Raw genomic sequence first — 11,989 nt, forward strand, 5'->3', positions numbered from 1 at the left:
ATTATGACTTTCACTGATGATTTTTTAAAATCAAAAACACACAAAGCATTTGTATGGTTAAATTTTAATACAATAGTACAATTTAGGAACTACACCTACAGACTAAATTCTACTGAAGATACCATATTTATAATAATAATAATAACAATAATAATAAAAAATCATATAAAATAAAAACAAATACAGAACTGTTAACGGCAGTTTTGTTACACCTACTGACGTTTAATACACTAAGGCACCTTGTGACTTGAGCACATTGATATCCTATTGAGGTAAACCCCGTCAACGCATAGAGTATGAAAGAGTTATGGTAGCAGATCTAAAGTCAAGTCTTTCAAATACTGCAACAAACCTGCAAGTCAGTTGCGATAAAATGTCACTATGCTGACACAAGTATCAGTTACAAAAACGATGACGACCTTGCAGGACTTTATTTTATAAATAAATTACATCTACAACGATCACACAGAGACAATATGAGTATCCTTCAAGACACATATTTGATGAAACACTTCTTTCATAGCTAATAATCTGGGACCATTATGTTCCTGTCTAGTAGATAAGTCTGTGTGAAGGCGAATACCACTTCCGTGGATGATCAGGGGTCATGTCACTCCTCTCGTGTGCTCTGTACCATGGAATACTTCTCGCAGGGGTTCTTAAGGCAGGCAGGGGGCCAGGTGATCGGCCAACTGTAAGAGCATGGCACCGACGTTTGGACGTTTCTTTCCAGGAAGTTGAACAGTGGGTTCCACCAGGTGTTGGTGAGGTAGTTGTTGGGCGAGCATTTCAGGGTCTGTCAAGAAGAAAAAAAATATCCTTGAGAATAATATCAGTAAAGATAAAGGTTTTTGTTTACATACCAAATATTTTTTACATACAGGGAATGCTGTTCAAAGCGCTGCTGATGAACAAGCCAGTGCTGCGTGATCTAATAGTTACTTTTGTTATAATTGCATAAACAGTTAGATTATTGGAATATACTGCAATGTTAAACATTTGTGGTTCTCTCTAGTTGAAAAAAAATACACAAATCTAAGATATTACATAACCACCCTCTTTATATAACTACAGTAATCTGAATATAGGAACAGAAAAACAACAAAATGTTTTCATTGCACAATTTCAGAGATTGTGTGTGTGTGTGCACGCACATTTTTTATAAGCATTTGGTTTATTGATATTCTTTATTGCAAACTTGTGATGAATGGTATGTTAAACATTGGATGTTTAATAAAATAAACCTTGCTAAAAGAAACTTGCTTGGTAACACCCCATAACTGTCTGAACTATTTTTGGCCAGTTGAGGGAGTAATTCACCATGCTGAAAAGCCTTTCTTGCTGACTATTTGAAGGAAATGAAACCAGAGCATTTTGACAGTCTAAAAATATAGCACATACTCACTGTAAACATATAATTACATGAAATACATAGACGATTTCACTCAAACATGAACTGTTATAAATTCTTCTGTCTGCATGCAACTTTAAGTTGGTACATTCAAACAGACAGCGTGAACAAAATCAACCATATCTCCATAAAGACAGTAAAACCCTCTATGCATTAAGATTTATCTGAAACAAGGCTCAATGAGAGGGGAGCCTTATGCTATGAAAGCTCTTTATTTGAGCCTCTTCCACTCCAACACACACACAAACAGCCACCCAGTGTTCAGTTGTGTGTTCAGACCTGTAAGTTGGCCATGGTGTGATACCACCAGAACAGGCGGGAGGTAATAAAATAGGCCACGACCACGTCCACACTGTAATGTTCATGTGCCACCAAGATGCACACCACACCCACTGCAGCCAGCAGCCAGCACATCAAATGGTACCACCAGAAGGAACGCGGCGAATCTAGGGAGAGGAAGCAAAGGAAAAATAAGAGCATTGACAATATTTTTACGACACAATCCTTTTGTGGCCTGTTCTTCCATGTTTCAACTGTCGGAGCAGTTTTTAGCATTTCAGTGCAATGTGACAAGAACAGAGAGATTTTCAGCAAACTTAAAACAACTTCCACTTCAAACAACTTCAGACATCTATTTGTTATATATCATCCTCACATTGTTGTTTCATTTGTTTGTTCTTTTTTAGAAACGTCTTTAATACAGCTCTCGAAAAATCAAAAGACCACTCCATACTCTAGAATAGGCATTTCTGCATATATTGATATAAAATCCTCTAAATGAAAATATGTTTTACTTGGAATAATGCTGTCAGTAAAGTTTAATGAATAAAACAAGAATGTTCATTGTGCTCAACACATACCAAAGTCAAACCAGCCAAACAGATTATTTGGACTGGTCTCCCCAAATTGATTTGCACAACTGTATGTACCCAGCATACCCTCATTTGTTAAATACATCTAGCTTAAATTAATGCAGTCTAAATAAAAAATAAATAAAAAAGACTACGATTATAAAGGTTAAGTCTTAGTGTTTAAATTAAACCCAACACTATTGAAAATGTGAGTATATCCAGCAACAATTATATGTTAAAAGAATCTGTGCAAAAGTGGCAACACACATCACTTGCTTGTATCCTTTTAGTCCCTTGAAGGTCCGTGTGTTCATATATTATTCATGGAAATTCACATCAATTATTCCATACAAGCAAACAAACAAGCTTTGCTTTGAGTACTTACACTCCTTAATGAACAAGTAGGTGAGAGTGAGCATCACAGTGTGTCCACTGTAGAGGAAGTCTCCACACAAGAGATGGGAGCTGGTAATGGACAGACCCCCACCTGAGACTAGTCGCAGAATCCGCTGCATTTTTGCCTGGGAGTCATCGTGAAGCTGGTCGAGAACGGGGAGTTGATAGATATATCAGCAGCAATATCATCATCAATTATTATTTCTTCATTATCATTACATTTGCCCAACATTGTTTCAATTAATAAATCACATAGCCCACTCAGACTACTGAAAATGTCAGAAAAAGTAAACAAGAATATCCATCACAAGCATTCAAGGCATTGTCAAATTGCTTGTATTGATGGACCAACAGCTCAAAGGTCAAATATATAAAATTAACAGTGAATAAGAACAGCAGCAAATCTTCACATTTTTCATATTTGGCATTTCTGCCTGATAAACACTTAATCATACTAGTTGATTATCAAAACTGAGTTTCCATTAGTTCCCTGGCAACTTCACGGCAATGATAAGACAATGAGAAATGACTGCACCCCGGCAAATAATAGTCTCTCAGAAAATCCTTGTAGCTTTAACTGTTTTTTTATACTTTGTTTTTTTGTAGAGAGTAAACAAACAAGAAATTAAATATCAATACGTTAGCTAAAGTGGAGCTGGTAGGTATTTTTTTGTAATCGTTTGACAGAGCCAGGGTAGCTTTTTTCCATGTTTCCAGTTGATTTTGTGCTAAGCTAAGCTAAGTACATAACTGTAGTTTCAGATTTACCAAAATGTCGAATTGCACCTTTAATTTGCTGTCGATTTTTTTCATTTTCAGACAACATAATATAAAGCTGGCTATTGACAGGGACCTGAAATGCGCAGTCAAAATCAAGAGGAACGGAAGAAAGTGAAACAAAAAAAGTTTAAAAGTATCATACATTGCATGCTGAAATGTTGTGCTTGTTGCTCAAATGACTGAGGATAACTCACTTCTAACAGTTGGCTTTTTATAGACCCTCCAAAACATTCCAAAACATTGGGAACATAACAACTAGCCCACTAAACTAACTGACCTATGCTCCTATTTCTCTACTACATAACCCAACAAACAGTTGGCGGGAGCACATGTTTCTGATCAAGCACTGATGCACCTCAGTATTGTTGATGTCCTGAGGCAGTTAAAAGTCAAAATGGCTTTTTTATAGCATGCTTCGCTTGCGTGCCTGTAAAAAATGAGTCCCAGAGGGTGAACCGGAGTACACGGCTGAGAAACCACAGCTGATGCCCGCTCTGATGTTTGCGTGCTGCTCACCTTTGGAGCACAAGTCATATGCATGCCAGGTACAGGCAGGGTGGTGATGTACATAGTAACACAGCGGTACAAGTACAGGGTGCCAATGAGGAAGAAGAACCGCCTGCTTGCTATCGACCTGCAAACGGACAATATTAGAGGTACAATTGAGTAATACATAAATCATGTGGTCTCGTGAATATGAAGTAAAATATACAGTATTTTTAACTATTTATATATCTATTAATATGTATAAGTATACTATAATTCTACAAAATACCAAAACTATCTTGCACAGTGGGATGAGTCAAGGTGTTTTCATGGGAGGGCTCCTGTTCTGCCGGTCAAATTTAGTTTATTTACCAGACTACATAATGACAATGGAAATCCTCCATAACGTTATTTTGTAAGATTACACTTATTTTTTGATGATTTAAATGAGAGATTTTTCCACAATCTTCATTAAAACCTTAACGGTAAGGGTCTGGTGTTGTTATCTGCTCTGTGACTATAATATGACATGGTTCCCGAGTAGTGACAATAGTTTCATAACCACAAACAGTTCACTGCTCAATGCTGCACACACACTGAAGCCTGATCACATACAGTATATAATACCTCTAGACTTCTCCTTGAAGCTGAAGGAAAATGTACCATACGTAATAGTACCAAAGGTTCTTACTTGTATCTGAAGAAGAACAGCTGGATCAACCAAATGGCCAGCAACACCATTCCATTGATCTCTGTCACTGTAAATGCCCACTTGACCCTGTCAATATAGTCAAAAAACTTATCGGGAAGAGGCGGACTGCTTTCTTTGGGCGGGACCCTCTCGTGCACCACAGTGATGACGACTGTAGTCAGGACCAAGTTAAAACCAGCGTAAAAGAAGGCGATCGCTGTCTTCCACCACTCCATTGGCAGACGGTTGATCTTGGACTCTGGTACCGAGATCTTCACGTAGTCATTGTGCCTCCCTATGCCTTTCCGAAAGCCCCTCTTTGTATCCTCTCCGCCTGTGGTGTGCACGGGACAAGTTTTAGTGCCACTTGGCACAGCAGCACCTTCCATTCCTGGGTTTAGATTATCAGTGGGAGAGTCTCTTGCACCCACAAGCTCCTGAGATGCCATGGGTGCCTTCACTGTCCATCCACGGACACCACTCCTCTGGGGTCAGGCTTTTAAGCTGCTACGAGAGAAAACAAAAGGTTGGAACCTGACAAACTCTGTCGTTTGGAAAGCACAAGCATACTATTGTCATGTACACAAGAAAAAAAAGCACACACACACTAACAGGTATTGCTTGATTGGATTAAGACAAAAATCACCAAATCACCAGAAGGTTGTTTACTTTTTTTCTCCACTCTTCCTTATTCTAGGAATTAGCAAAGCAAAATATTGAGCTGTTATGGATCCAATGCTCTTGATTCCATTGGTTGAAATGTCCAATTCAGACAATAAAAGTTCTGTCTGAGTTTTAAGCCAAATTTTCTAGATGTGGTGGTTGTATGAGTAAACGCTGTGTGTTATATTTTCCCTTCCCTGCACGCTCAACAGAAGCACCATGGCAGTTTTATGTTTGGACGTTCAGTCAAACTCATATTTTGATTCTGTTTCAAAGTATTTCCAGCACACTGCTCTGGCTTCCTGATTTTGCCTCAACAAGCAGCTGCCATGGTCACAGCGGTTTTAACGGTCAAAAATAATCTCTTGCACCAGAGGACATTCCCTGCACATTCTAAAAGTTTCAAGCTGTATGTATGCAAAAACACTCTACTAAATAAAACCCATTGAGATTAAAGGTTTAGCCACTGTCTATTTAACATCTGTTTAAGAGCTTTTTAATGTTATCAAGCCACATTTCCGTGCCAGTGGGTTTTGGTCAGTTTTTTGAGAAAATCTTAAATGGATGTCCAGAGCCAGAGATGAATGATCAGCAATGACACCCAGAAGACAAACAAAGCTGAAGATGAGCTAGTGCAATGTTTGTTGTCAAACCTTTTTCAGTTAATGACTTGGAAGAGCCTATTTTCATTCCTTCGTGTCTAAAAGGCTTTTAGTCCATTTAACAGCTCCATTAATGGATTTGAGGATCTTGCTATTAGCCATGAAATGCATCACAATAAATGTCATTTGGGACACATAGACAATGGTATTAACTTGGAGAAAACCTAGCATTAAGACCAAGGATGGGATAGAAATAGCGAATGGCTGGATACAAGAGAGCTGCCTAAAGTATCAGTTTCCTCAGAATCAATTTTTGGGTAAATATTATTACAGTCAAAATAGGCTTATAGTACAGTGCCCCCTGACTAACCCATAGCAAATGTAGCCTCTGTTACAAAACTGATGGATGACACAATCTAACATACTTTTAGGGTAGTTAAATGGGTCATAGTTTATATTTATACTGATCGGTATGGCAAATAAGATCATCAAGGTCGAACAACCAATGTAAGTAAATTACAATGCAATATCCCTTGTGTCATTAGTGAGATTATGTTGCAGCTCTGTTGTTAGTTATCATGCAAGACAGTTGTGATACTAAATAGGAAGCACATTTTGCAGTCGCTGTATCGCTTTAAATTCTGAAAGCTTACAAGCTTTGTTTAGTTTTCTGTTTAAGTCTGTAATTAAACATTAGTGAGACGGATACATCCTGTTACTGCTTTGATTAATGAAACACTATTGCAGGGCCTGTAGTGTTTTGACACCGGAATATTTCATGGACATTATAACACAGCTTGTTTATAATGTTTAAACTTGACCTAAAAGTCCTCCAATCAAAAGGACAACATATGTTGGTTATTATAGCCTTCCAAAACTTCTTGTGACCCAATGATTCCTAATCTGGCATCCTTATCAGCATGGCATTGTTGTATGTGCTTTCCAAAGCAGTTACAAATGTATCATGGCTGAATGAGATCTACCACCTCTTTGCTTAACAGCTAATTAAAATCAGCTACAAATGACAATTTCTCACCATTCCGCAGAGATGTCTTTTGACCACACCCATAGTCAGAGAGGTGCAACTCACACACTTTGAGAGGGCAGGGAAACACTGCTTTTAAATTGAGTTTACTAAAACTACTTGGTTAAGGTAACGGAACGACTGATTGACAAAACAATCCCAAATCAAGTTCCACTTGCTAACTTTTTATTGGCTCTCAAGTCTTCATCAATAGAGTTTTCATAATTGTTAAAAACTATTTGTACTCTATTTATGCTGTTGCCCCCACCCATGTTCTGGATCCCCATTGAGAGTATATTAGGCCTCATTCATCTGCGGGGAATTAAAGACACCTGTTATTAAGCCTCTGGGGGGTTATTATAAAATGCTGTCTTTACAGTTTCGCCTACATGCACCAGTAGCTGTTTTGATTTCATACATGGCACATTGAGGACATCTTGTCCATGTTGCAATTGGCTTATAAAGATAAGCACACAAGAAGACTGAATGATAATGTTTAAAGATGACCTTGAGGTAGGATGGTTTTGTTGAAACTACAATTTCACAGGACAAGAGCGACATTTCACACATACTTAGTTAAGGTGACTAAAAGACGGTGGATATCAAAAGTCAACTCGATGTGAAGCAGTCTAGTTATTATTCATGCAGCCACATGAGGCCAGTTGTTGGGGAAATGCAGACATATTTTAGGCTATTCTGAGTATTTGAACTATTGACCACTGCTGCAGTTTTCTTTGGGCTTATGGAGAGCATACTTAAGAATATTGACTTTATTGTCCAAAATTGTTGAGAAGGACCAATACTTTCTGTGTTCGGGTGCACTTTTCTCCTTCTTTTTTTTAATGTATGAGATGATAATAATCATAATAAAAACATGGGAGCCATATTTATTTATTATGAGACTGCACATGTGAAGTCAGCAGAGCCTCTCCTTTTTTTTCCACCGACCCCCCTCCTCCCTAGTGTACAGTACACAGTGTTTTCCCACCAGCCCGAGCAACCATGGCACTCTAAAGGGATGGGTGGTGATGGAAAACTGGCAGAAAAACCTATTCCACATGGTCACAGTCCGTAATGGATAACTTGGCTGGCTCCACTCACTCAAGCTATTTCAAGAGAAAGCCACCCAGTTGCCTTGAAGGCTGTATTTTACTCCAGGGTTGCAAGGGCTTTGACTCCATTTTGGGGCCTTCATAATAACATGCTACTATTGCTGTCCACTCATTTTCTTCTTCACGTCATGTTTATGGTCTTCATCAAAGGAATGGTTAAAAATAAATCACATCAGAGGTGGCCCAGCCCTGAACAGAGAAGTTGGCCACATATGTTTAAAAACTTGTTTTAAAGTTGAAATTTAAACTACATGTTCAGCACTACATCAGGTTCAGGCTTTTTGTTTTGTCATCCAATATGAATGGCTTTATTTTGTTAACACTGTAAATTTCAAAAGTATCTCTGAAGGATGATTGAACTGTCTGACACAGGTTTGTATAGCTCTTTTTTTGATGGATTACATTAAAACAGATCTCCTTAAAGGTGCTACGAGGAACTTTTTAATATTTCTGAAACCGTCTCATTTTTCCTCTGATGATCATAAATGACCTGTAACAGCAAATGAGACAATCAGTGCAGAAAATGATATTTTTATATAGTTTTTCTTATTAATTAACTAATTAATTAACTCCATTAAAGCTAAAAAATTTTTTTTTAAATAAATGTTACTTAAATGAAGTATAAGTATTTTTGAGTGAACTGTACCTTGCGGGTGTAGGTGTCAGCGATTCTGACTTTTTGACAAAATCACTTTTGGTCAAAATCAGTGAATATCTCCTCATGTTTGGTAGCTGACCGTACTGTGTGTGCGCTGAATTTTTTTTTAAAGGCTGTTCATAAACACCCTAAACTGGAATATAGCCTACGGAAACAAAGGGGGCCACCATAGTTAGCAACATGCCCACGTTTACAGATCCTGTTTATTAACACTGTTATTTTTAACCGTGCACACAGTACGAACAGGTAGCGGATTGTGAGGAAATGTTCACTGATTTTTACAAAAAGTATTTTTGACATAAATCATTCTTCAGAATCGCTGACTCGACCTTTAAAGGGAAAGTTCAGTGTTTTTGAAGTGGGTTTGTCTGGGGTACTCAGGCATAGTTAATGTGTTACCTTATGAAGATGGCGATCAGTGCAGTCACTATAAAGAGTATGGGCGAGACGTCGCTGTAGCAGAAGTCAGCCATGAACTGTTGCAGGTGGGCCAGAAGAAGAAAGTTTTTTCTCTTCACTTAAATGCTTGCCTAAAACATCCATTCAATCAACGCTAAACTGAGATTATTTCCCCAGCTTTAGTTTGCCACTAGACAGGAGTCTATTTTTTGTACATCCGCCAATCAGCTCCTCAACTTTTTCAAGAGACGCAAGAAAACAAAAATAAACAACTGTTTGGCGGAAAATTGCCTAATTAAAACAAATGATCTAAATAGTTCAAGAGGTTTTTGAGTAATGACACTAAAACCAAAAAGTGTTTCAATTGCCCCCGGTCTCCCCTACTAATGCACTGATCATCATCTCCATAAGGTAAAACACTAACTAAACTAAGTAGTCCAACCTCATACAACCCCACATAAAAGATACTAAACTATCCCCTTAAGTTAGAAAAGGAGAATAACTTGTTCTGCATACAAATATAGCCTGAGTGTTATATTATGTTGTACTATATTATTCATATGTTATTACTGATGCATTATGTTTTAGTAGTTGATGTGAAGTTAATATTAAGTGATTGATACTGTATATTAGTTTAATATGAAATATCATATTACATAAGAGCATCTAGCTTAACTCTTGATCAACAAAATATTTATAGTTGTCCACTAAATGTTTTGGACAATCAAAGTTTGCTTCTGAAATGTAATTGTAATTGTGTAAAGTAGAAAGTAGAATGTCAATGTTGTGCTTAGGTAGTGCATGAGTTATTGTAATTAGTTATTTTCTACCAATAATTATTATTATTATTATAAGTAGCTGCATAGCAGATGGCGATCATAGTAATAGTAAAAGTATAGGAAGCATAGCCTACTTGTGGGAATAGGGGAGGTTGATATCAAAGCAGCAGAGGAAATTGTACAGTTGTCATTAGCAATAATGAATATTAATTTAGCAGTAAATAAAATATGAAATCAATGTGAACGACAGGCAAGAGCAAATTTGGGTTTAGCACACTGATATTTACTCACTTGATGCCATGACTACTGTATAACACTAGCTCTCTGCCCAAAGCTGTTCATCAAAACACAAAAACATACTCTTTCTTGACACAACAAATAAATCGTGTTGCTTTTGTGAAAAAGACGTCCTCTTTTATAGCTTACAAGCCAGAGTGATCACACTGCACATTGAGCGAAACCTACTTTTTGGGTACCATAACCACATGTGGGGTGGATACTGGCAGTAATGTCAGAGTCAGGACTGGGTGTCTCCCATGCCTCCCATATATTACAGGGCGGCAGTCTGTCACATGTGATGTGTGTGTAGAACAGCCAGTTTTGAAGTTTACTTTTGGGGTGTAGCACAGTGGCCCCACACACAGGCTTAAACAGCATGTTCCATATGAGGCTACTGGGTGGGGCAACAGGTCATTGCATGTCCTGTAATTAAGCCATTTCGTTTACAGTCAAGGCATTGCGGTTGGGAACTGAATTATTAAAAAGGCATTAAAGCAAGGCACCACTGTACAAGCATATGTCTGTTTACTGGGTAGGCTACCATCATAGAAATTATGTTTTTGGTTTGCATTTAGAAGTGTCAGAGCTTCATATGTGACAACTTGGTTATGAATCACAATGAGATGCTGTAGCATATACTGACAACATACCATAAACACGCAGTCTTCCAGCTCATGTCTATGATTTACCAAATACAACTTTATCCATTAATGTATAGACAACCAATATTAGCCCCTATAAGCCTATTACAAATGAAAAAGATTGATTGTGTTTACTAAAATTCCTAGCCGGTATCTGTGATCGAGACTGATAAAAACAAAGTTGATTGTCATCAGGAGATAGCCTATAAAATCAAGTCCGGCTACCATCCCGTTACAGACCACACATGAATGCCACAATTCGTCTATTAAACACATGCAACCCTACACATGCCGACGAGAAGATGAGGACCTGTCTGTGTATTCACATGTTGCACAGTTTGTAGCATCCTACCTGGTTTGCTCGGGCCTCTTCGTGCCTCTTCCTGCACTTGCAGTTCCTTGAATCCCCGATGCTGCGCCCTGTTCGATCGCTGCTCTGCTCAGGCTCGACTGAGGCAAATATACGACAGTGCCGCTCGCTTTAACAGGGAGCGCTCCTCCCCAAAGCACCACACATTCTCTCATCCATCCAGCCTCCGCATCCAGCCTCCTGCCTCGCATCCCCTTTAATTCACAGTAACTGTCCTGTAATCAGCACAGCCATCGCCCTGTAACTGCGCTTATTTTAAAATAAGGGGTTCTGAAATAGGCTATCCTCATTTAAAAACTGTTAGGTAAACAGGCAGGATATTTTATTATCTATGGTTTCTAGGTAGATGTTTTTTTTTTTATTAAGTTATACCAAATTCTACTTACACCATTAAAACAATGTAGCATATCATAAGCATTTAAAAAAAATCCATAGGCCTAGAACAAATGGGCTAATTTATTATAGGCTATAGGCTATAGGCTATGTTATATAATATATTTTAGGCTAGCCTAGGCCTATATCATGTTCACATAGGCTATTTCTAGCAATGTCAGGAAACAACCGTCTTTCCTTCACATTCCAAATAAGTCAATTAGTCTAACCTATCTTATTGTATTTTTATGCTTTTCATTTAGTTTTGTATTGTTTTTGATATGTCTGAAAAAAAAAATAATAATAATACAAATAAATTGATAACTGTAATTGTCCTTGCTTTGCAGGGACTGACATCAGATCAGTAAAGCCATTGAGAATGTGATGGCATAGACTGTATATAGCCTAAATAAGGTGATGCTGAGACCCTATGCCTATAAATTAGGTGATGATGAGACACGATGACGAAACTAAA

The 11,989-nt window shown here is 37.9% G+C and overlaps 1 protein-coding gene across 2 annotated transcripts; it reads right to left on the reverse strand.

The window, feature by feature from the left end:
- Nucleotides 1-225: 225 nt before the first annotated feature.
- On the reverse strand, nucleotides 226-11,218 carry sgms2a (sphingomyelin synthase 2a). 2 transcript variants are annotated; one of them, XM_080030186.1, is made up of 6 exons: nucleotides 11,125-11,218; nucleotides 4,616-5,122; nucleotides 3,955-4,072; nucleotides 2,648-2,801; nucleotides 1,691-1,857; nucleotides 226-796 (listed from the first exon to the last, which is right to left on the reverse strand). In XM_080030186.1, the coding sequence occupies exons 2-6, from the start codon at nucleotides 5,062-5,064 to the stop codon at nucleotides 611-613; spliced, it is 1,074 nt and encodes a 357-aa protein (XP_079886312.1). In that variant the 5' UTR covers nucleotides 5,065-5,122; nucleotides 11,125-11,218; the 3' UTR covers nucleotides 226-610. The 2 variants fall into 2 exon arrangements, with proteins under 2 accessions (XP_079886312.1, XP_079886313.1); XM_080030187.1 differs by having other exon boundaries at nucleotides 4,616-5,119; nucleotides 11,125-11,197.
- Between the last annotated feature and the right edge of the window lie 771 nt (nucleotides 11,219-11,989).

Source organism: Ammodytes marinus, assembly GCF_949987685.1.
Source record: "Ammodytes marinus genome assembly, chromosome: 6".
Classification (NCBI taxonomy): Eukaryota; Metazoa; Chordata; class Actinopteri; order Uranoscopiformes; family Ammodytidae; genus Ammodytes; species Ammodytes marinus.

What these genes read in the sequence shown, in the direction of transcription:
- sgms2a (XM_080030186.1), bottom strand. Translation starts at nt 5,064, where the DNA reads ATGGCATCTCAGGAGCTTGTGGGTGCAAGAGACTCTCCCACTGATAAT. An exon ending in CTGTTCTTCTTCAGATACAA is followed by an intron (nt 4,073 to 4,615) that starts GTAAGAACCTTT and finishes GTCCGTTTGCAG; the next exon opens with GTCGATAGCAAGCAGGCGGT. An exon ending in ATATGACTTGTGCTCCAAAG is followed by an intron (nt 2,802 to 3,954) that starts GTGAGCAGCACG and finishes GTTCTCGACCAG; the next exon opens with CTTCACGATGACTCCCAGGC.